Genomic DNA, 26,432 nt, shown 5'->3' on the forward strand with positions numbered 1-26,432 from the left:
CATAAGATAGAGATGATAATAAGATTACTAAAATTTGTATTACTTATAAATCAAACAAAGTAACGTAAGTAATAAAATATATATTATCGAACCCTTCCCTTCCCCCTCCCCCAAATGTTATGTTTGTTAAATTCGTAAAACTCTTGAAATTATTAGCATTTGAGTAACAAGTCTTTCCAACTTCCTTGAATGTCGGTTTTCAAATAGTAAAATTGTCTTAAGAGGGAACCCAACCAATATATAATAAGTTATTGGACCTTATTATAAAACAAATAAATCTTAAGACTCATATTAATGTTGTTTGATGAGATCATTATCAATAAAGTTCATTTATAAATTGTCATTGAACTATTTAATTACTATGTTTTATTAAACTAAAATTATAATTAACATAAGCATAACACTAGAAAAAAATTTTCAATATTCTTTCACTTGGATAAAATTAATTATTTTTATTTTATTTTTAAGAAAACAACAATTGTAACTCCTGAGCAACTAACATTTTAACTTTAAAGGTCATTTTTATATAGAAAACAATACTAGTCAATAATAATACTATAATTTTCGATCTAATTACTATGATTATCAATAACGAAATCATGATATTACCAATGTTAGCTACCAATATAATATTGTCTATTATCATGATTAATAATAACTAAATCAACACGAATAGGCAACCTTGGTGTGTGGCATGAATAACAATCAATCAAGTGATCATAGTTTTCTTTACAATTTCTCTTACCCTTTATTTTTCAGAAGAAATGAGAAAATTCATTCGCTTCTAATGAAACTAGTACTTTCAATTAAGTGTATATATTTTAAACTTACTCAAGATACCACGAAACATACACATATAACTATCATACTCAAAAAGAAAATTTGTCTTAAAACACATTTTTGTACTATAAACATATAAATCTACATTTGTAGATGAGTATATCTATAGGATCATGATTGAAAAAAATGTTAACTTAATCATAAAACTTGCCAGTAAATCAACAAATTATAAAACTCGCACTAACCTTAGATATCAACAAACCCTAAACATCTTCATATTTTCAATAAGACTTTAAAACTACAAGTTTTAATTCTCTGGTTAGAGACTTAAATTGTATATATGTATTATACCATAATGTTTTATTTTTATGAGACTTGTAACTGTAAGACAATTCTTTTTCATGTGTCTTGATAAACTAGTACTCTTATAATTCTTAATGAAAAACACAGTTGTATTACTATCACAGTAGATTATAAGTTGTCTATAAATAAAATCAACAACTAGTAATTTAATGTACATGATTGAAGATGCTACTAATAACTACTTAACATGTTTCTAATATACAACCCAATTGTCATGGTTTTGATCACACATGTACTTCCTTACAAATGTTAGTTACAACCACACTTCCATGCATTCCTCTTGTAATGATTGAATCCTCTCAAGAAAGAAAGAGAAAACATATCTGAAAGTTGTAAACACAAATACGTGTCAGAAATCATCTGTAAGAGATAACCAAATAAAAAACTCAAAACTGCATTAGCTTATCACAACACTTTAATCATAGGAAAAAGTGAGGTTCCATAAAAATGTTGAGCCCACAAGAAACATCCCAAGAACTCTTTCAAATAGGCTCTCCAACTAAATCTTGACCTCAACACCAAAGACATAAGTGACTGTCTAACAATGTTCATTGACAGGAGTTTAAGGCGTGAGATGAGGCAAGACTCAAGCATCAAGTTTGTCTAAGGATGCAACAAACCCAAAGAGAGTTGTCTGGAACACCTATATTAGTAAAGTCATTTCGGTACAAGACACCTCCTTGCACCCACATGGAGTGCATAATTTTATTTGCTACAATGTTAAGAAAGCATACATCCTTACCGACTGATCTAGAAAGCCACAAGAACGTCTATCCATTGTATCCACTCCCTTTAGTAAGAGCTCATACTCTAAACTTCTATCTTCTATCATATACAAAATTGTATTGTGATACCTCAACTCTCAGCTTCAAAAAAACAATAAAAAACACAACGAACCATCTACAATAGAAGACTCTCAAAATTGAGTAATTGACCATCTTACTAACTAGTGAAGATATTCCTCACTTCGATTGACCAATAGAAGACAAAGCTCTAAGAAAATCATCAAAGGTAAGTAAATAAACAAGTGTTTGAATCATGAAAACATAGAGTCAACCCTTTTTTAGCAGTAGGGATTAATCTTAGCTATTAAATGTAATCTTTAGGCAGGTTTCAACCATCTCGTAATATAGATTAGCAATGCATATCAAATTACCTTTTATGGGAAACTAGATCAACAAGATTGATACATGGATCGAAATTTACGGAGTTATAATTTCATAGTTAAGACGTCTTTATCAGCAAGGTTTTGTAATCTCTTACGTGGCAAGGTCAGCAAAAGAAGTTCTTGAAGTACTTTATATACTCCAAGAACTAGGTGAAAGTGTTTATGGCGACATAATCATACATGTATAGTGGAAGTTATAATTTAAAAATCAAATAAATCACATCACATTAGGCCACAAACACTTCTAGGATCATGTTTAAGTAGGAATTGAAGCACAATGTGCTTTTCATACAAACACATAGGGTGTTTGAGAAATAGAGGTGGCAAAACGGTCAGGTCAGGTCGGGCCAAGCCTTGGATCCAAGTCCCTTCTCTTTAGCATGGCTTATAACTGTTGCGGGTTATGTAAAAGTCACAAATCTAAACTTCAAGCCCATGGGTTGGCTCGACACAGCTTATAAATATATAAGTGAATTTAAAAAAATATAAATGGTTTTATAGGTGCATAACGACATCTACCACAAAACTTGTTAGCTGTTCAAATTTTTTAAATTTTATTTATTCTTTTATGTAAGCCCCCCTTCTTTACTCTTTAAACCATGTCCAAAACCTAATTTCTCAATCTCTCTCTACAATTTCTTCATTTAATTTCAATCTTAAACTCTCTTCAGTCTTAACCAAGTTTTAATTCTATCTAGCAACTTAATTTTTGTCTATTTAAAAATTTTATATTTTCAATTATTTTTTTTGTTCGGTATTTATATTAATAAAATAATTTTTTTTAAATAATTGTTAAATTTTACTAATTTATATTTCTTTTCAAATTAATAAAACCAAAAATCATAAATGATTGATTAATTCTCCAAATCACATTTTATATATATTTTCAAGCAATATAAATGCATTTTCTATTGCTTATTATCGTATTCTCATTAAGGGAAATTGTGTTGACTCAATGAGTCATTATACTCTTATTTTGATGATAACAAACTAATATATCTCGTAGCATATTAACTAATGATTTTACTTGAGTGTGAGTTTAGATTGCAAAAACTTATCTAATGCACTTGAAGGAGTTTCAAGATAAAAATGAAGACAAGACTCAAGTGAAGAATTTTTGAATATTTGAAGTAAAACTCAAGTTTAGGTAGATATATTTGTAATTTGGAGTATTCATTTTAATTAGAATATTTATTTACATGGGATAGCTCTCTTGAAAACTCATTTTTATATCTTTCACATTTTGGGTTAAAATGTCATTTTTCAAATTTATTGGGTTAAGCCAATTTTTTCACTAAAGTTTATTAATTCATTTAAAATGATGAAGTTTTGTGAACTACATTTTCGTATCTTGAATTTGGTTTTGAAAGAATTTTCAAAAATGGGTTAAATTGTCACTTTTCAAAGTTTTAGGTGTCAAATGACAATTTTTGAAAATTTAGGGGATAAAATGTAATAAAATTTGGTCAACCAAATTTGACCGACCAAATTCTTCGATGGCAACTTTCGAATTGTCCAGAAGCCATGTATTTTGGCTTTCAGAAATTTGATTGATCGAATTAAATCTGATCGATTGAATTTTGGTTTAAACTTTCTAACGGCTAGTGCCACATAGGCACCATGAGAGTGTCACGTCACATCCGATTGATCGAATTACATCCAATTGACCGAATTGTGTATTTTCTAGAAAACTAAAACAGCTAGTCTTTACACACAACGGTAACTTTTCTCATTTTCCCTTAGATAAACCCAATCAAATTTATTCGAAAAAAACTTTTGCCACCAAAAACTTTCACATATTTGAGAGCAAATTAGTTTTGAGTTATTCACTTATAAATTTTCTTCTCTAATCAAAACCCTTGCTCATATATTTTGTAATGTATTAGGTTTTACTAAGCTTAATTTTTCATATACACTCTTTGAGAGAGATTATACTTCGAATTTATACTAAAATTCGTATTATAAAATAGTGAGGTTCACTCTTGGAGAGATTAGAAAATTTCTAGTGAGAGAAATTGAGCTTTAACATTTGTAAAAGTTAATAGCATCTTGGAAGCTATTTTGTTGTGAAGAAAAGCTTGGTTGAGTTTTTGGTCAACCAAAGATTAGTGGAATACTCCAAGGGAAAAAACTTGGAGGAGTGGACATAAGCTGGGTTGAGTCGAACCACTATATATCGAGTGTTTGATTTTCTTTTCCTTTAAACTCATACTTTATATTTTGTTATTCTCATAAATTGGATTAAAAATAAGTAATATTCATTGATTTGAATAAATTGTTTTAATTCTCCAATTTGGTAAATATTGTTTTGAATTGTCTAATTCACCCCCCTCTTAGGTCATTCGATCCTTCAAATTGTTCATTTTATCAGTGACATCATGTTGGTATTTGCATTCTCTAACTACATCTTTTTGGTTTACTTAATGCTTGAGATTCAAGATAGTTGTTGTTCATACACTCCGTCAACAAGAAGAATTGAGAAACTCATGCACATGATCTTCAGATAGTGTTACTTGTTTTTCTGTTTTACCTGCTACTTCCACTATTTCTTTATTGTTTAACAACTTAGTTTTTATTTTGCTTTTACAATTTTGTTATCAGATTTTTCATTACCAAAATATTCTAACAAATAATATTTTGATAATGAAAAAAAACTTAATATGTTCTAAATGGAAAATATATGCAAGCAATTGAAACGACTTTGCTTTTATAGGCTCAAATGACAATAAATGAGCTTAGTGTAAATACTGTATAAGAGATCTCGCAAGAATAAATAAGAGTTCATATTTATTTCATAAGGTCTCTCTCATAGTGTTTATATTGCACTAATTTAAGGTTGATTGAGTCTATAAAAGTGAAATCATCTCAATCATTTGAACTCATTTTTCATTCACAATATATTTCAATTTTTTCATTACCAAAGTATTTTAAAAAAAATAATAATTAGTAAATTGGAAAAACAAAATGGAAACTAAATTATTAGATATTAAAGAAACAGTGAAAATAGTAGATAAAGCACATGAACATGTACGTGAGTTACATGTTAGCTCAAATGAGAGGTGATACTATTTGACGACCATGTACGTGAGTTACTCTATTCTTCTTCTTCACATAACATATGAACAAAAATTATCTTAACTCAAATGTCGGGTAAGCCAAAAAAACATAGTTAGAAAAAGTAAGTTCCAACGCGACCTCACCGATAAAATTAAGAGTTTTCTTTAGTTAGCATATGACAATAGGTAATAGAAAATGATTTTTTATCATTCGAAAATATATATGAAATGTGACTTAGAGAATCGACTTGTCATTTACGATTCTCAATTATATTAATTTAAAAGAAAACATAAATTAGTAAATTTTAGTAATTATTTTATTAATATAAAATACCGAACCAGCTCATGACAAGGCCACAAACCATTTCATTAAGGGTTTGATACGGCATGATGTCGTGGGCTTTCACTTTTATACAGCAGAATATGCTTCTCATAAGTGTTTGAGAAATAGAGGTGGAAAAGGGATTGAGTTGGGCCTTGGACCTAGTTGACCCAGCATGGCCTGCAAATGTATAAGCGAATTTAAAAAATTTTAAATTGATTCTGCAAGTGCAAAACGACATTTACCCATAGAACTTGTTGGCCTTTAAAATTTTTCAAATTTTTTTTTTCCATGTAAACCCTCCTTCTTTACTCTCTGAACCACATCCAAAGCCTAGTTTCTCAATCTCTCTCTAGATTTTCTTCATTCAATTTCAATCTCAAACTCTCTTAAATCTTAACCAAATTTTAATTCTATTTAGCAACTTAATTTCCGTCGATTCAAAAATTTTGTATTTTTCAATTATTTTTTGTGTTCGGTATTTCTATTAATAAAATAATTTTTTAAATAATTATTAAACGTTACTAATTTATATTTATTTTCAAATTAATAAAACCGATAATCATAAATGGTAGGTCAATCCTCTAAATCATATTTTATATATATTTTCAAATAATATAAAAGCATTTTATATTGCTTATTATTATATTCTAATTAAAGGAAATTGTTCATTTTATTAGTGACATCACGTTGGGACTTGTTTTCTCTAACTAAGTCTTTTTGGCTTACTCGACGCTTGAGATCTAAGACAATTGTTGTTCATACGCTCTTCTTACAAGAAAAATTGAGAAACTCGTGTGCATTAGCTTCAAACAATGTTACTTGTCTTTTCTTTTTGTTGTAACTGGTACTTTCATCATTTCGTTAATGTTTAACAACTTAGTTTCAATTTTTTTTTTCAGTTTTATTACTAGTTTTTTTATTATCAAAATATTCAAACAACTTATAATATTTTGGTAATGAAAAAAAACTTAATATATTCTAAATGAAAAATGTGTGTAAGCAATTGAGATGACTTCATTTTTATAGGCTCAAATGAGAAGGAATGAGTTTAGTGTAAATACTTTATGAGAGACCTCATAAGAATAAGTAAGAGTTCTTATTTGTTTCACAAAGTCTCTCTTTTAGTGTTTATATTACACTAATTCATAGTCAATTGAGTCTATAAAAGTGAAGTCATCTTAATCGTTTGAATACATTTTTCATTTAGAATATATTTCAATTTTTTATTACTAAAGTATTTTAATGAAAAATAATAATTAACAAAATGAAAATTAAGTTATTAGATATCAAAGAAATGGTTAAAGTAGTAGATAAAGCAAAAATATGAGAAGTCACATTATCTAACAATCACGTGAATTACTTGATTCTTCTTCTTCGCAGAGCATATAAACAACAATTATTCCAACTCAAATGTCGGGTAAACCCAAAAAACATAGTTTGAGAAAATAAATCCTAACGCAATATCATCGATAAAATGAAAAGGTTTCTTTAATTAGCCCATGACAACAAGTAATAGAAAATAATTTTATATCATTTAAAAATATATACGAAATATAATTTGAAGAATTAACTTATCATTTACTATTTTTTGTTATATTAATTTAAAAGAAAATATAAATTATTAAATTTTAATAATTATTTTATTAATATAAAATACTAGACCAATCCATAACAAACCCATAAACCGTTTTGTTAAGGGTTCGATACGGCACAATGGCCGCTTTCACTTTTATATGGGCCAACCCACCACGAAAAATCTGCTATTGTGAAGGCTTTGATCCGGCATAGCCCACAAAGTCGGTAGGCCGACGTGTGAGGATATGTGCGACTGTGAGCATTAAATGTGACAGTTGCAGCAGATCCCTTATATGCCAGCATGGTGGACATTTTCTTGGCTGTTTTATCTTCTTTTAATCCTGCTCCTGTTTTTGCGCTTGGTCGTTATTAGTCTTTATCATTTGATGCTACGGCTGGATTCGAGCCGAGCTCAAGCTCGGCTCGATTCAAATATGACTGGCTCGAGTTTTGTTTGAGCTCGCTTAAGCCTGCTCGAGTTCAGTTTGACTCGATTCGATTCGATTCGACTCATTTTTCGTTATCAAAACGATATCATTTTTAATATATATTACTCAAAATGATATCATTTTATATAAAAAATTTTTAAAAAAAATCAACCAAGCTAACTCGAGCCAGTTCAAGCTCGGCTCGAGCTCGATCAAGTCGAGCTAAACCCGGCTCGTATCGGACTCGGCTTGAGTCCAACCCTACTTGATACATATGTAAGTTTGTAGTAGATTGGACTGTTGGTTTGAACGGACTTATTATCGTACTAATCTAATTACGCATACTTCAACACTATGTTCACCTTTGTGTTGAGGGCTTGGGTGGATGAAAGTTGAGCTTTTATCGGTCCATTCAATATAAAACAAATAAACTTATGTATAGGTTTTAGTTCAATTTGATGCAGAAAATATCAAATTTAAGTTCAATTATAGAATTAAACTGGTTCAATTCAACATTATAACTAAGTTAAAAATCAATTAAAAAAAAAAAGATATTCTTTTGGTATACTTTGTTTAAACCAGTTTCATTTTAATCAATTTTAATCAAACTTTTTTAAATTTATGAACATGATTAACTGATCAATCTTAAACTAGAGTTTAACAATATGAAACTTTTAAATTTCAGCCTATCTAAGTCAAACTTATTTAAACTAAGTTGGTAAACTAATTACACAAAGTTAAATTAAATCAAATCTTAATCGTGTGTACATAAAACCTTTATGTCAAATGTCAATCATCACCATTTAAATAGTTTTGGTGAGGGAATTAACATCGACCACATGTATATTGAATAGTAATTGTATTTTAGTGTAAGAAAATAAAATTATAATTAGGGCTAGATTCGAGCCAAGCCAGTTCGAGCTCGAGTTTGGCTCAGCTTGATTCAAGCCCGAAACGAGCCGAGCTCGAGCTGGCTCGGATTGGCTCAGTAATTTTTTATTTTTATTTTTTATACAAAACGACGTCGTTTTGATCCATATATATATATATATATATATATATATATATATATATATATATATATATATATATATATATATATATATATATATATATATATATATATAAAACGGTGCCGTTTTGATATAAAAACGAGCCGAGCTGAACTCAAACCGAGCCGAGTTCAATTCGAGTCGAGCTCAAGCCGAACTCGAGCCGAGCCGAGTTCAGCTCGAGCCGAACTCGAGCCAAGCCGAGTTTAGCTCGAGCCGAGCCCAAGCTCGGCTCTACTCGAATCCAGCCCTAATTATAATAAGATTTTTAATATGGTTGGTTCGATAATTAAAAAATTGTTGTCAATGAATTTTTTACTAGCTACTTTTAGGAGAAAAAAAATAGCAAGATTATAATGAGTGCATGATAGAAGTTTTTAAGATGTCCCTAATTTTTATAAAATCTTGAATTTTATAAAATGAGAGGTTAGAATAACATATATAATTAAATATGTAAAATGTAATACCACAAAAAACTTGATTGATGTAGTCATCATCTGATAGACATGTGTTCGATATAGTAATAAAGTAATTGTATTTCAATTATAATTTGTGTACTCATAGGAAGTGGTCCTATAACAATAGAGAATTTATGTTTGATGTTGAATGGATTTCGAGACTCGTGGTAACAATCAACTCATTTTCTTTATGTTGTGTTTGTATAGAAAGGTCTTTTGATGTACCTTTAAACTTGCATGCTTGTGATGTAATTGGTCGTATAGCTTGTGCCTTTTGAGTATCGAATCCACGTAATTAGGGTGTACAAGATCCGGTTTGATACAGTTTGAAAGTTTTTTTAAATCAAATTGAAAAAACGATTTGAAAATTTTTTAAACTAAACTAACTTATTTGAAGCTTCAAACCAAACTGAAAAAATATAGTTTGGTCCAATTTATATTACAGTTTAAATTTATTAAAATTATCTTATTCTAAGTATTTATTATTTAATAAAATTAATTGAAATATAATTTTATAAAACATGATAAAACAAAGTAATAGCTTAGAACACAACAAACTAAAAATTGTTTTTCAATAATTTATTAAATCAAATTATTTTACAAATTAAATTATAATTTTTAAATATTTCAATTTAATTTTATAATTTGAACTAAATCATGCACATGCTTACATACACTGGACAAGAGTTTCAACCACCTAATATGTACGTTCATGTCTCACCAAAACAACCACCGTAACTTTCTCCCATGTCCACCATTGCGTTCAAATTCATCCCTCCTATCTTCTTCTTCTCAACCTTCACAAAGTAGTTTCATCGTCGCCATTACTGCTTCACCAAAACGGTTCTTCATTGAACTCCTTCAATCGAGACTCCATCCGACTCTCCATTTCACAACCGCAAACAGAACCTCTCTAACATGCCATGACAACTTCGCTCGCTTTGCTTACTTGAATTCCAACCTTACATAATCATCTTCTTCAACCTGGGATTAATACCAAGCATCGGCTCCTCATACCGGCAGCAGCCTTCTATGGATCCCAAGTCAGCCTTGCACAAATTGTGCCAAACAGTTTGGCCCGATTTTCAACCCTTCAAAATTTATAGGCTCTGAGGGATGAAGTTTAGAGCCTGCTGGACCTGTGGCTGACTCGTTAATGGTACAATTCGTGGGCTCTGTAATACGAGGGATCGGCAAGCCGAGACCTGCTCGGATTCCCAGTTGAGATTTAAGTATAAAGATCGGGCGGAGCTGATTTTAGACTTGTTTCTTCAGGCATGGCTGTGGCTTATTGGGAGAAAGCTGAGTCTTGAGAGGATTAATTGTGGTCTTGTTGATAATTAATTGATTTTAATTACTTGATTATTGAATTAATTATGACACATCCTCGTGTGTGTGTGTGTATATATATATATATATTATAATTTGTCGCTGGTACGTATATTCATTATTAAAAAAAATAAATATTATTTACGCGTATTTTATAAATAGTGAGAACAAATTAAAAGAAAACTATCGGGAAATATGGAAAAGTTTAGTAGAGGCTTATTTATAAAGAGAATTGTAAGTTTAAAAAGGTAACATTGTCCATGGTTTCTTAGTTTAGTTATTAGTTTGTAATAATTGAGTTTGCTGAAACATTTCTCAATAATGGTTAAGATAGATTCGAATTAAGTTTAAATAAGAACAATTTTGAGTTTGAGTTAAATTTATAGTAGTTATTTATAGTTTAAGCTCAAATCTACTCAAATAATATACAACCATAAATTGTTAGAGAAAAAAAAAATCATCTATAAAAAATTATTAATGAGTCTTTAATCTCAAATTGAGATATCACTCTAAAGTTTTAATTTGAGTTACTCTAATCAAATTGAACACATATTTGAATTCAAACCGAATCAACTCTAATAATTGCTTATATTAGGTATTATATTTTTTTAGATAAGCATCTTACTTTCTTTCAACTTGCAAACATAACACTACTCATGAAGGTAATTGGTAACATTAATCAAATCGGTTTAGTCTCGGATTTGTCAAAACATATTGGGTTCAAAACATAATTTTCAACTCAACTCTAATTTTGCTTTAAAAAATGGAGAAATAATATTACACCCCACCATGCAGAGAGAATTTTCCAATAAAACCGAGGATGATTATATCCCCATCTAAGTCCCATCCCTACCCCCCCTCTCTATCTTTACTTTTTTATATTAATATATTTGTTTAAAATACTAATATATACTTATAATTTTAGATAATTTATATTTTTTAAATTTATTTATATTTATTTATATATATTAAAATAATCAATATATGATATTTGTAACATTTAAAATAGTATATTAACTTTAATTTTAATTATTTAATATATTTATATTATGTTTAGAAAATAAAAATAAAGGATTTTTCCCTGTAGAGATTAGAAAGAGATTTTTCTTTGTAAGAAAAGAATAAGGGATTTTCATCATCCTTGTAACAAAGACGAAGATTTACATCCTCTGTAAAGATAAGGACAGGGATTAAGAGCCCTTCTCTATCCCTTTCCGCTGTCATCCCTATAAGTGGAAAACACTGGGCTTCAAATAAATATATGAAACAAAAAGAAAATTTTGCAGGTAATATGAGACACAATATGTGCTAGATAATTTACATACTTAATAAAACAACTACCTTCTTCAATTCTGCATTGTCAGTTTAGTTTCCGGTCACTAAAACACTGTTTTCCACACTACAGCGTATGTTTTGCTGTGGCAGTTGACTGTTGTGTCTCATGTCAGCTGGACCTTGTTCTACATAATTGACATAAGTTTAGTACATTATTCTGCGTTTCGGAGATGAGAAAGTATAAAAATACTGAGGTTTCAGTGGTATCTGTCCGCAGCCGTGGCCAAAACATTGAATTCACGCTCCAAACTCCACAATGACTCATACTGCACATCGATGGTGCTCCTGTTGATGCTGAAACTGTATTCCTGGAATAATCCGTTGTAGGTTATTATTGAAATATAGGCCCTGGGACAATCCAAAACAGGAGAATAAGCCAATTAAGAGATGCTGAAGAACTCGATAATATACTTTGTATAAAGAAAGAGAGTCATATTAATTCGCTGGAAGGCAGAAGTTAAATTACCTATATGATACAAATTCAGCTGATGATCTGTCCATTACCCTGTCTACCTTCCGAACCACAGCACAGCTGCATCAAACATCTAATTCCATTACTAGTTTTTAACAAAAGTGTACAGATTCAAATCTCACAAGTCATCGATGGAATCGTCTTCAGCTAAAAACCATTGAATCTTGCACAGTTTGCTAAGCCTTTTTAAGAGATCTATCTTCTATTGTAGGAGTTGGTTTTGTTTAAGATATCTATTTTCCATCGTAGTGCATTTTTATCTTTTTTCTTCAAATTAAAATTTTCAACAGAAAATTTAAATCTTCTGCTTCAACTAATTTGAAGAAAAAAGATGAAAACGCTTCTAATTAAGAACTACAATGCAAATAAGCCTATCAAGGAGGGGTCAAGTTTGTAATTAGAAAAAAAAAAGGAACGTCCAGAGAGATTGCAAACTCATAATGCTTCACCTTTTGACTCCTGCTGGAAAAGCATGATGAAGTACAGCATGATGAGCCGGATCCAGAACATCATTTACAGATTCTGGTAATAGTGATCGAAAACTATTTGATCTTCTCCTCCTGTTAAGAATAAAAATGTTAAAAAAAAAAGGAATAGCACACCAATTCAAATTCTTCATATGGTTTACAACTGCAATAAAATTCTGATCAAAAGAAATTCTATGGCACTCAAAGATACCAAATTAGATCTCCAAAAAGTCTCCATTCTGTTTCACTCAGAATCACATATCTCCCTTCTAATGAAGGATTGTCAAACACTGATAAAATTATTTCTGAGATATTGAGATAAACCAGGTACTAAGTGGGGTCACCAAGGATTCATGCCAACATGAGTTAAACATTTTAAGAATTTTTCAACAGTGAACCATAGAGTATGTTATGGTGTTATTGAAGTTGTCAGGGATGCCAGCTAACTTAGGTCCATAACAAGCATTTACCCCAAAAGTAAAAACATCTAATGAGCAAGCAAAAAGAATAAACCACAATGGCAGAAATATTTGTTACAGCAGACAATCAATGGATATAAATCTGTCGTCGTGGAAGCAGAAATGGAAAAAATAGAAAAGACCAAAAAAAAAAGAAGTAAGAATCTCTGCGTGCATAGAAATTTTACATAATTAAAGTGCACATATTAGGAATAATATTGTGGCCCCATTCTTTTCAATTTGTTCTCATGAATCTAAAACCACCAAGCATTGTTTTGAGTTCTGACCTTTGATTAATGGCAAACCCCAGAGAAAAAACATGGACGGAACCTGATGAACTTGTTGCTACAAGAATATCTTGAGTCTGCACTGATGGTCCAAATGACAAGGAATATATGGTTGATGGATATGTCCCCCTTCGGAAACTATATGCCTTCCAAAAGACAAGTAATCAGATATCATACATGGAATGAAAAATGAGGATTGATCAGAAATGGTAAGACTGATACTGCAGATCCAGTTTATTATGAGTCAAGGCGATATAGAATATGAACAAACACCGACAATAATGTCAAGAAATTGCAGGGCCCTAAAGGAAGGTTTGGCTTGTTGCCATAATTGTTCCAAACCATTGCAATGAGGGACATATTTTTATTACTAAACCTGTGTGCAGTATATACAAATTTGAGTGTTTATTCAACAAAGAGCTGTCCAAAGTTTTAGTTTGGCTCTCTTATTTTTCTTCCGTTTGCATTTCTCTCAAAATGCCCTAGCAATGTTTCTTAAAATTCTACAATGCTAACATCATTGAATACTCTCTGAAAAGATACCCAGGTGTAAAGTTCAACTAAAACACACGGATTTTTATTCCTTACCTTAGTTGCTTCTGATACCAGAAAAACTCTGATTATGGTTCCCTGCTCAGAAGCCGTTGCAATGTACATCCCATTGGAAGAAAGGACCATTGCAGCCAATGGTGAGCGATGAGCATCAATCTGTAAGTTAAATGAACAACAATCTAAATACAGTAAACTAGGGAATGCAAAAAGAAGACCTCTATTGCAATCTTGTAAGGAGATTAAGTTTCCGCAAGTCATAAATAACTGTTAACAGACATCATTTTAGCAATGCCAGAAATTTCAGAGCTCTCTGCTTTATTTGTAAAGAATTTATTGTAGAAAAGAAAGTTACTATTTAATGAAGCACAACCAAAGGAGAAATTAAATAGTCCACTTTAATAAGAAAACTTCATGCTACTACCTCACAATGTGACTGGAGCTTCATGACATTATAGACCAAAACTGATCCTCTGGATGTACTTGCAGGTAGAGCCAAGAAACAAGCATCCAAACTTGGGGAAAATGCACAAAGTCCTGAGGCAATAAATATTTATAAAATAAAAAAATAATCTTCAAAGAGTAACTACTGCAACAAACCTGCACAGCCTATGGTGCAGAAGCATCAATGTCACTGGACAGATAAGCACATTTCAGTAGTTAACAATGTTCCTTTTCTTCTTATTTTAATCTCTAGCGCATCATGACTCTTAGGTAAATTACGTGGGCAAAGGAAAAGATACTGCAAAAAGAAAAAGGATATTTTGACCTCACCTTTCAAATTAGGCACTGTATCAATAGTGTCCAAAATTGCGAGTGTATCTGCGTCATATATGAATGTTTTATCTCGCAGGACGACCACAAGTCTACATCAATCAAAGATAGCAAATAAACACAAACAACATACTGATGAAAACGTATTAAGCTTCTCTTGATTAATTTAGATTATGATGAATCCATAAAAGTAACAACATAAAGATAGATAATCTAAAGCTGAAGATAATAATTATATGGAAGAAGGGTGTTCAGAAGAACATATTACAAAATAAAATATTGATTAAGAAGAGAAAGGAAGACCTGTCTCTTAAACTCCTTGCACTTCAAAATCTCTTCTTATACATGGAAAAGCAATTTACAAGTACTCAAAACAAGGCCAAAGTACTAGAAGGGGGTTGATCACATTAGACTTTCAGGTCAGTGGGGCTTATATTTAACTGATGATTCAACTTCACACATTATTACAACCCAAACAAGATGACATAAGCAGCCATTTAGGAACATAACAGTAGGGAAATGAAACAGATAGGTTCTGATAACCCTTATTTCCAGATGAAACACATCCAGTCCTGAGCATAACAGCAGGCTGTTTTTGTGCTCTCCTAATGAATCAGTCCAGAATGTCCTCAACTCTAAGCTTCCATTTCATCAAAAGACTCACTACCATGTAGATTTGATACCCTGTATCTTACCCTCCAACCTAGTCAAAATTTATGTCTATTCTGTAAACTTATTATGTACCAAGGGAGCAACTCTCCAGCCAGGTATGACATACTCTTCACTCAAGCCATGGTGTAGTTAGCAAATTAACTAATGACTGCAATGTTGCCATCAACCACTGAATCAATCGATAACTGAAAGAGCAATCAAACTAAAATAATGTTCAAAATTCAGGCTCACTTATTCAAAGGATTACTTAACTATTGACAGCACCTGGTGCATTTTGCCGGCAGTGTTCTAAAATTTTCCTCCACCTAAATTGTAGTACCAAAAAGACCATAACAGAACTTAAGTTGTTCTAAAAGGAAAATGACTGCTCAATGGACAAATTACATGCATTTATTCAAGCAGAGGATATGTCCTTGCATTAATCAAACTCTAGTTTGCTTTAAATGGTTATAATACATGTTTACTTTCACAAAATTTTTCTGATCAGAACCAGACAGAATTTTGTTTTAAAAATCAATCACAAATCCCGAAAAGAAAATCAATAACCATGAATGATCAATAGCATAATTTCTACATGAACATTTGATATTAATCTTACCTTTCTCTATTTAAGCGAACAGCTAGGATTGAAGTTAAAAATTTCAAATCTCGAAGAGCAGTTCCATTTGTAGTATTAAATAAACAGAGACAACGTGGTGATAAAGATGGCTGTTAAAATAGCACAAAATTACTCAAAATTAACAAAAACAAAAATAAAAAATTCCATTGAAAACATAGTGCGAAGCATATTAGAGCTGAAATTTAGTAAAAATCTAAAGAACCTGTTCACCAGCTCCAACAATGGCAAGAAGACTAGAGCTATATAGCATTTCAACAATTATGAAAGCTCCAACCGCTAGCAAAAAGAAATTAAGAAAACTTATTTGCAATCTGATTATAAATTAAATTATTTACAAATTATAACGCAAGAACTAAGTACTTGCCTAGTTCATAGCAGAGTCTGCCCGTACTCGAATCAAATATCTTGATGCCATCCTTTGTGCTTATAGCAAAGCCACTGCAACAATTTATATAGAAAAAATATATCTCTTCATCTTTTAAACACCAAAAATTCCGTTTGTTTCCCAGGAAAAATTTGAGATTACACCAAACTTAATTATTCTCACAATTAACACATACAATAAATATAAATTTGAAAAAAAAAAACAAAACTCAGTCTCTTGAACAACAGATTGTTCTAGTTTCTGAGGAAAAATATATTTGAATGAATTTACATGAAATTGGAACGGATTTTTTTCCATAAAAACATATATAATAATTCAGTTTCTCAAGTTACATAATTTTCCGTTAATTAATTTCACAGTTTAAACATACAAATACAATATATTTGAACTTGAAATTTAAAAAAAAAAAATTTATCAGTTTCTTGAATAAAGAATTATTCTAAATCCTGAGAAAAAAACAAAATATATATTTGAATGAATTTACTTATAATTAGAACAGAATTTTTTTTCAAAAAAATAATTTAGACTCTCAAGTTGCATAATTTTCTGTTTGTATCTCAGGAAATACTAAAGATTCCATTAATTAACATCAAACAGCAGAAGCAACTTAACCGCACATTTAATACGTGAGCTAAACATATTTAGCGCAGTGAATAAACCTAACTTGAGAATTTCGAAAAATAAAAAATAAAACGAAACTACGAATTAGATGAAGAAGAAAATTGATCGTGACGGAACGCGCTGACTGAAAGTACCGGTTGTCTTGATTGAAAGAAACGAAGAGGACCGGATACGACGTCGGAGAGGACTGACTGGACATTACGTATGAGAATTCTTCAAGAGTAGATTTGATTCGATTTTGATGCTGATGGTGTTTGGAGTTTCAACTTCGAAGCAAAGGCTTAAAGTTTGAGAAAGACTGGAGTTTTGACGTACAGTTTTGAGTTGAAGAGAACCGGGGGTGTGCCTGGCGGGTTTGGGTCGGCCCAATTTTAGCAGCCTTGGTCCGATTGGATCCAAAAACTCTTACCTCAAATAAAAACAAATTGTCCGAATTGAGTCAATTCGTGCTTAGTTTGATATTCAAATCAAACAAACCAAACTCAAACAGGATAACGCTAGCTCGATTTGATTGAGTTGTCATCAAATTCAACTTTATTGATAACTTTTTTTCTTTTCTAATGGTTTTTTTTTTAATATTTGATAATCTTTTTTCTTATTTTCTGATGACCTTTTAGTAACTTCTTTGATGGAATAGTTGTCAGCGTTAGCAAGTAGAGGTCAAACTGACCATTTTGAATTTAAATCAAACTTGCATTGGCTTTTATTTGGGTTTGGCTGAATTCAAATTTTCCCTTATATACAAATTAGAGCAATGTTATGTGTATGCTTTTGGTACATAATTCAAGCATATAGATAATGTATCATCGTATGATTGAGTATTCTTTTATCTTTAATTCAAAATCATTTAATCATATGATAATACATCTCATGTGTACCTAAATTGTGTATCAAAAGTATATATATTTAGTTTTATTGTACAAACTAAATATGATTATAGTTAATCTTTAATCATATTTGTGTTAACAATTTCAATTTGTTTATGAGTAATATTGTGTATATTCAGTTTAAGTACTCAATTCAGAACTCAAATTATATGTCACCATGTGTTTAAATATTTTTTTATTTTTAATTTAAAATCATTCGATCACATGATGATATATATAAGTTTCTAATTAAGTACTTAAAACTATATACAAATAATTTTATTTATATGATAATAATTGGTAAGTTAAAAAAGGGTATAAATGTAATATTTGTATAATTGTCTTGTAATTTTAAAATCAAACCAGATCAACCGGTTCAATTAGTTAACCATTATCTATTCAATCTCAATCCAATGAACACGCCGACAATATAACCAAACTATAATTCCATTTGATTATCCATTATTATAATTTTATTTAATCACTTTTAACTTGAAAAAATGAAATATTGTGGAGTCCCAAAAATTGGAAGGGAATGCACCAGACCACTGGATCACAAATTTTTATTTAAGCTCCAATTTGATAATTCAACTTGTTTATCCTTCTAATAACATTGATTACCTTTTCAACAGTCTTATATATTATAAATTTGAACTAAACTCTAACTCAACTAGACTTGAATCCACTATAAAAGGTGATGGTAATGCAGTGGAAGCAATGAAAGTGAGGCTGAAAGGATTGACAACACCAAAAAGAGAAAGCAAAAGGAAAAACCAAAGACAAAAAATCATCAGCGTGACCTGCTAAAAGCAGCTATGAAAATGACCTGTAACAGCTCACAATTTGAACATACAACTCATTTCATCTATCAGTCAAAACCACTCAGAAATCAATTCCCCAAATTGCCTATTTCTTCCTGTGTCTCTCACTTGGGGTCAGAGAATCTTCATAATGCCCCCCTCCATACAGAAAGATGACCCCCCACATGGAGAATTTGACGTACATATGATCCAAAACATGAAGCAATATTTACATAACAACTATCTTTGCTTAAATATATATATTGGCTTGCAAAGAATTGGAAAAAAAAAATCACTTGTATTTGTTTTTTTATTACTATCTTGGACCGGAGAGTTCCATGGCATAGGAATCAAGAGAATGGTCATCGTCGTCGTCCTCCATTGTTGTGCCAAACATTGTTGAATAGTCATGGGAGTGGGCATGGTTTGGTGCGGTGGTGGGGCAAGATGTGTTTTTGCTGGTATGGTTGCCATGGAAGAGGTTAATGGTGGGACTAGTATGATTATGAGATGCTGCCCATTTTTCGACTAGGCCATCACCTTCTAGCATGCGAACTACCTCTGACATTTTGGGGCGGTGGGCGGGAAGGTACTGTGTGCAGAGCAATGCCACTTGGAGAATCTCCCCCACCTCAATCCGGTCATAGTTGGATCCTAGCTCCCGATCAACCAGCGCTTCTACTTTTTTTTCCTGCAGAATTTTCTTCACCTGGCATCAACATTTTAGCTTTATCAATTCAACGTTTAGTACACATCATTTTGTATCAGACTAATTAGAAGTTTTCCAAAAATCTAAAGGCATCAAGACATAATTCAAAATTAAGACAAATTTATTGTCACATTCGTTCAAAATCAGAGCAGTATCATCTCGTATATCAATTACCTAAAGAGTAGCTGCAGAATGAACTTACCCACTCGAGCATGGCTCCTTTCTGATTAATTGTCTTTCCAAACTCTAGAGCTCTCATCCCAGTGATGAGCTCTAACAAGAGAATTCCAAATCCAAACACATCGGTTTTCTCTGATGACTGACCAGTGGAGAGGTACTCTGGTGCGATGTGCCCGACAGTACCACGGACAGCAGTAGTGACATGAGAATCAGAATGGTCAAGTAGCTTGGCCAGGCCAAAGTCACCAACAACAGCCTCATAAAAGTCATCCAGAAGTACATTAGCAGCCTTCACATCTCTGTGAATTATCTTCGGATCACATTGCTCGTGTAGATACAGCAGACCCCTTGCAGCTCCAATTGCTATCCTCTTCCTAGTGTTCCAGTCCAGAGCTGGTTTTGCTGTAATCACGGATATAATAATATTTCAGCTAAATGAACCAAAGCTACCAATTAAAACATCATCAAAGAAACAATGAATTTAGAACAAACAGGAAATGGTAACGCAAACGGTATGATGGTTGAACAATCGACTCAAAATTTATCAATTTTTTTCTAAATTTATGCCTAATAAATGAACCAACAAAAAATGGTTTGAAGAAACCACCAACTTTGCTAGTTGCAGTGCCAATCTAAACAGAATATAAGTTTGAACAACCAATAGTGGTCCATATCTAGACCAACTTATGGTTGAACTAGTACCAATCCAGTGGTTGAATTTTTACTTCAACAAATACAAATCAGAGACTTATTTTGTCCACCATTGAAAAATTAGTAACAAAAGGTGCAGTAAGATAAGCAAGAATCAACCTCTAAGCCGGGAAGCCACACTGCCATTTGACATGTAAGGATACACCAAAAGCCTCTCATTAGGGGTGGCACAATATCCTATTAACCGAAGCAAGTTGCGATGAACGGCCAAACTGATCATCTCTAATTCAGTCCTAAACTGAGATTCCCCGAATGTTCCAGCCACATCCTTTAACCTTTTCACCGCCAACGTAGTCCCATCTCCCAGTTTTCCCCTATAAACATTGCCAAATCCTCCAGCACCAAGTATGTTCTTGGAGCTGAAGTTGTCTGTGGCTAGTTGCAGCTCTCTGAAAGTGAAGTTTCTCAGATTGCCGAGGCTTATTAGACCCTCTTCCGGTTTGTCTGCAACAAAAATTAGAGACTCCATTTGAGATTTTGACCAATAAAAGTTGCTTGTAAATAAATAAAATGAAGTGGGTTCTGTTACTGACCACCAATGTTAAGGATATTGAGGTTCCTCTGTCTCTTTCTGTGCCAAAGTAGTGCAAGAGCAATGAGTATGAGGCAGACAACACTTAGACTAACCCCAAGACCAATTACTAATTTCTTGGAATTGTGTTGTCCTGGTTAATTAAAGGTTAAAATAAGAATAACTAAAGATGTTTAGGGTGATAAATGGCAAATTTTAGGATTACAAAGTTACCAGGTGGTGCATTTAGAGAGAAGGAAAGAGGAACACTATTGGGTGATCCAGAGCAAACATCAGTGGAGCTGCTTCCACAAATTAATGGGTTCCCCACAACACTACATTCATTATTCAACAACAGTGCAGCAGAAAGATAAAGAATCAGAATGCATTAACATTGACCAGAGATAAAGTAGAAAGAGAGCCACTGATAAGTAATCATACTTGAATGTTCTTGCTGGAAACTTGGGAACTGGTCCACTGAGATTGTTATAAGACAAGTCCCTGAATCACCAAAGTAACAAACAAACAAAACAAAATCAAATTAAAATAATAATCATACCTAAATGTTTCAGAATCAGAAAAATTTTTCAGCATGCTTCCAGCTTGTTCCCATTCTCAAGACAATAAAACAAACAAGACCTATAAAGATAAGCAAATCCATACTCACAAGAAAGCAAGCTGAGTAATTTTGGCTAAAGACACAGGAAAAGGTCCAGTCAAGCTATTGTTGTTCAGTCTCCTGCTCATATTACATGACAAAACAATACAGAAAAATTATTTCATATAAACAAATGCACAGATTTCATAAAACCCATTTGCCTAATGAATATTAAAATAGACCTAACTCTAGACCACCACCTATATGGCTAAAATGATTCGAGTTCTTCATTTGTGAATGAGACCAAAATAATGATCAAACACTTACAAATATTGTAGACTATTTAGTTGACCAAGAGAGCTTGGGATTACACCAGACAACCTGTTGTTTGAGAGATCCAAAGTTTGAAGTTTAGGAAGAGCTCCAAGCTCAGGAGGGATTTCACCAGAAATGTTGTTGTTCTGCAACAACCTTTAGAAAAAGCAAGCAACAAAATTTACAATCTTAAACAAAATTTAAACCAAAAGGGTATCTAAAAATGATGAATCCACATACACTTGGCGAAGATTAGTGAGATTTCCAATTGTTCCTGATAAACTTCCAGACAATGACTGGCTTGGAGCTCCACTGAGAACAAATTAAAACCCAGAAAAGTTGTTAAAGTTACAACTTTTCTCAAGAGTGGAACACATTTAAACAAACCAAAACGACAAAAACTCACAGGCCAATAACAAGGTTTTCAGAAGAACAAGTGATCATAGCCCAACTACAAGGATCCACAGAGTCTTCATCCCAGTTGTTCAACACTCCATGTGGATCATTCAGACCATTCTTTATACTCACCAACGCCTCCACTGCAACAAAAAACCACAACACATAACAAAATTTGCATACTTTTATCGGTTGAGCAGAAAACAGAAAGAAAAACAGAGAGCTTTTACCTTCATGGTTACGGGGCTCATAAGAAAGAGAAACTCGGGAACAAGAGCAAAGACAAAACAATAAGAATAAGAAACGACAGCGGCGGTTCGAAATGGCCATGGCAGTTAAAAAGGAAAGCTAGCTATTAAGCTAAGCTATGAAATTGAAACCTTTTCAACTGAAACTGATGAGTAGGAGGATTATGAAAGAAAGGAAGAAAACTGAAAATGAAAACGAAGTTCTGATTTTTTTTTTTTTTTCACGAACACAACATGGAAAGGAAACTGAAAGCAGAAAACAGAGACTGTGTTTTGCTACTTTTGCTTTTCTTTTAGTAAAAATTTATTCTTGATTATTCTCTTTTCTTGGGTTTTTCAGAGGCTCTCTCTCTCCTTCTGTGGCTTCCTTCTCCTTCTCTTTCTCTTTTCAGTCTCACTTCTCCACCACCTTTTGTTTTGCCATTACCGACCAAGACACTGCCTTTGAACAAGAATATCTATCGTAGCATCACATTTTACCATTTATATACCTTAATATTTCAATAAAACTGAAATACCAAATTTATAATTAAATTTCTACAGTAAAATATAGGCCAAAGTACTAATTCGCACCCAAAGTATGTTGTTATCATTACAACCCTTAATTTTAAAAATTTTATTTACTCACTCATGAGCTATTAAAGTTAACAAAACTTTACCCTTTAAAATTTTATCTTTTTTTTTTCAAACCTTAAAAACTAATTATTTTTCCTCTAGGTCAAGTTTTAAAAAATAACATTTTTTCCCAGAGTTTAGTTTTTAAACTTCAACATCATCGTCGGTAGTCTTTCTCTTTTAAAAATTCCTCTCCCTGCAGAGATATCTTCCCTCTCACCTGAATCTTCAATCAATATCAATTGTAGCCAGAAAGATAAAAATCTTATCTTTGTTTGAGAAGACGATCATCTTCTTAGAAGAAGACAAGCTTTTTCCTCATCTTCTTTTGGAAAAACGATTGTCTTCCTCAATAAAAACAAGATCTTTGTCTCCATCTAAAAAGATGAAGAGCCATCTTCTCGACTTCAATCATCTTCGGTTGAAGGTCTAGGTAGAAGGAGAGAGAGAAAGCATCAAGAGAGAGAGGTTGTTGGCGATGGCACTGAAGTTTGAAAACTAAACCTTAGGGGAGAAATGTCATTTTTCAAAATCTGACTTAAGGAGAAAATGATTAGTTTTTAGGGTTTAGGAGAAAAAATGGATAAATTTTAAATTTATTTTTAATATTACAAATGAAATGATTGTTTTACTCTTAAAACTAACAGACTTAATCGTTTATGAATAGATAAATAGGATTTTTAAAGTTAAATGATGGATTAGAAAAACAATATACTTTGGGTGATAATAAGTCCTTTGGCCTAAAATATATTAGAAACCACCTATCAAGGCAATTCATTTTTTATGATGGTTTTATACCATGTTAAGTATGTTCACCTTAAATCTGTCCTAAAAAGAGTTATTGTGAATTTAATTTAAATTCAGAATACTCAACTCTTTTTTTTTTTAACGAGAAACTTTATCTGAGTTGGAATCTTATTAAGACCAAACAATCATACTGAATAGGACAAATCTTAGGTTCAATGATCAACCTACAATCATTAAACTAGGTAAGTCAAGAGTTTAATCTTGATATATCGTCAAAAGAAATTGAAACTTGTGTTCTCTTATATATGAAGTCTCCGCTTTTATCACTCAAACCACTTCTTAGGTGTAATCAACTCAAATTTGGCTTGCTCGCATGGGTAAAGAGTAACACACTAGAGAGAGAAATGTATCAAAGAAGTAGAATAATTATGTGATAAATATACTAAATGAACTTTAGCGTGGTACATTGATGAGATGTCAATCTAGAGTTCGATGGGGTATTCATTTTTCGGTTTGAATTCAAGTCATTGGGGTTAAACACCAAATTTGAGTCAGCTTAAATCTAACCGTAATATCAACCAATTTCATCAATTGTATATAAACAATAAAATAGACATACATTAATAGGAATAATTATTCTCACAATAGTATGGGATTATAAAAAGATTGTATGTAAATTTAAGCCAGGTAGATGTAAAAATTTTGGGCAGATCAAATTTATCCCTAATATCATTTTGGACTTTTCATTCATGTACCCATCCTAAACCTAAAAACATATATAAAAATTTGATATTCACTTGTTTCACAACTATGTTTAATCTTTATTTTGCATGATTTGTTTTTAATTTTTAATCTTTTTCATTGGCGCTTATTAGATTAAAATTTTATTTATTTGATATAATCGGTTTAAACTCAAATAGGTCATTGCAATGATAGTAAATAGTATTATTTGATTAATAAAATGTATTTTATAATATAATATATATATCTTAAAATATGTGAAAAATTATATAATATAAAATGTATTATTAACATAGATTGATAGACTTTTTTAAAAAGTAATAATGTCATAAGATATGAATTTAAGTCACAAATTAGAGTTTGACTTAAATCACGAATTTAAGTCACAAATTTGAATCATTTATTTAAACTATCAATTCAAATTATTAATTCGAATCGAACTAAGATATGAATTTGAATTATTAAATTGAATCAAACTCGAACCTAACCGAGCTAAGCTAATTTTTATCTAAGCAGAATTTGAGTTGGATTTAATTTTGATTTGATAAATTTGAATTGAAATATTTTTTACTCAAGTCAAACTCGAGTCAAAAAGTGTTTGGAGTTGGTGTAGTCCATATCCACCCATAACCTAACCTATCACTTGTCATCTCTCTCTATGAAAATTGCAAATGCTCAGATTTTTTGTGTGGTTTAAGCATTGTAAAACTAATTATTAAATTTTAAATTTATTTTATTTAATATGATTAGTTTTACCTTTATATAAGAAATGCCAACTCATATTGTATTAGTCTCATGGAAAAGAAAAAATTGCAAGATGGTGAAACTATGACAATAAGGGGAAATCCCCTTTTTCACCCTATAGTTTTGAATTTTGTTCTCATCCACATACTTCAAAATTTAACATAAATCCCCTTAAATATTAGTAATAACAATCAATTAAGGTCATACTCTTGTATCAGGTAAAAATTTGAAAAAATATACTTCCAAAGAGCAAAGAAGAACACAATAAATTATGGGTATAATATTATATTATAAACTATTTTAGTTATAATTATATATTGAAAATATTTGGGATGAATATATATTTTTTGAAACAAGAGAAAATATTTACTTGCCCTTGTAAGTTTTTAAAAATAATTTTATATTCCTATAATATTATTCACAATTTAGTTTAATAAAGGTTTTATTATAATAATTTAAATCTTGAATACAAAATAATATTTAATTATAATTATACAATAATATTTAGATTAAATAATGGGAAATTTAAATAAATGCCCTTTTTAGTGGGGTAATAAATAATTTACCCCAAATTTTGGGGTTAAAGCATAAATACCCTTAAATTAAAGTATTTAAACGAAAATGCCCCAAATATCTCCTTAAATACCAAAACTACCCTTCTAATTTAAATTACCATTTTATTTAAGGGTAATAAACAAATTTACCATAAATTTTGGGGTCAAAGCATAAATACCCTTAAGTTAAAGTATTTAAACCAAAATGCCCCAAAATAATACCGAAACTGCCCTTCCTCTATTTCTATATAAACCACATACCTTCCTTCATTTTTAACATATCTGAGAGAGATTTCTGAAGAGAGAAATTAAGTTCGTGTTCAAGATTTCGGGCGTGAAGAGAAAAGTTCGTCATTACGAGGTATTTATCCCTGTCATTACTTTAATCGTTATTATTTTATTGATAATGCAATTATATGTGATATTTTATATAATAAATTATAATTCGTGTGGTCACTGCGCCATTAGCGTGGTGACTGCCGAATTCGTGTGGCCACGTTTCACCCTCCAAACTTCGTTTTTCA

The 26,432-nt window shown here is 31.3% G+C and overlaps 2 protein-coding genes across 3 annotated transcripts; both read right to left on the reverse strand.

The window, feature by feature from the left end:
- Window positions 1-11,794: 11,794 nt before the first annotated feature.
- Window positions 11,795-17,486, reverse strand: LOC123200803 (autophagy-related protein 18b). The gene is made up of 11 exons (XM_044616189.1): window positions 17,308-17,486; window positions 16,532-16,605; window positions 16,370-16,443; window positions 16,147-16,256; window positions 14,877-14,968; window positions 14,527-14,639; window positions 14,142-14,261; window positions 13,554-13,699; window positions 12,791-12,901; window positions 12,336-12,401; window positions 11,795-12,217 (listed from the first exon to the last, which is right to left on the reverse strand). Exons 1-11 carry the CDS (start codon window positions 17,370-17,372, stop codon window positions 12,067-12,069), a joined length of 1,122 nt encoding a protein of 373 aa, XP_044472124.1. The 5' UTR covers window positions 17,373-17,486; the 3' UTR covers window positions 11,795-12,066.
- Window positions 17,487-18,829: 1,343 nt separating this feature from the next.
- Window positions 18,830-22,981, reverse strand: LOC123200886 (probable LRR receptor-like serine/threonine-protein kinase At2g23950). 2 transcript variants are annotated; one of them, XM_044616268.1, is made up of 11 exons: window positions 22,490-22,981; window positions 22,270-22,402; window positions 22,104-22,175; window positions 21,876-22,019; window positions 21,618-21,689; window positions 21,392-21,451; window positions 21,185-21,285; window positions 20,973-21,104; window positions 20,539-20,883; window positions 19,723-20,130; window positions 18,830-19,548 (listed from the first exon to the last, which is right to left on the reverse strand). In XM_044616268.1, the coding sequence occupies exons 1-11, from the start codon at window positions 22,587-22,589 to the stop codon at window positions 19,505-19,507; spliced, it is 1,611 nt and encodes a 536-aa protein (XP_044472203.1). In that variant the 5' UTR covers window positions 22,590-22,981; the 3' UTR covers window positions 18,830-19,504. The 2 variants fall into 2 exon arrangements, with proteins under 2 accessions (XP_044472203.1, XP_044472201.1); XM_044616266.1 differs by having other exon boundaries at window positions 19,751-20,130; window positions 22,490-22,977.
- Between the last annotated feature and the right edge of the window lie 3,451 nt (window positions 22,982-26,432).

The sequence above is a fragment of the Mangifera indica genome, chromosome 17 (genome assembly GCF_011075055.1).
Source record: "Mangifera indica cultivar Alphonso chromosome 17, CATAS_Mindica_2.1, whole genome shotgun sequence".
Classification (NCBI taxonomy): domain Eukaryota; kingdom Viridiplantae; phylum Streptophyta; class Magnoliopsida; order Sapindales; family Anacardiaceae; genus Mangifera; species Mangifera indica.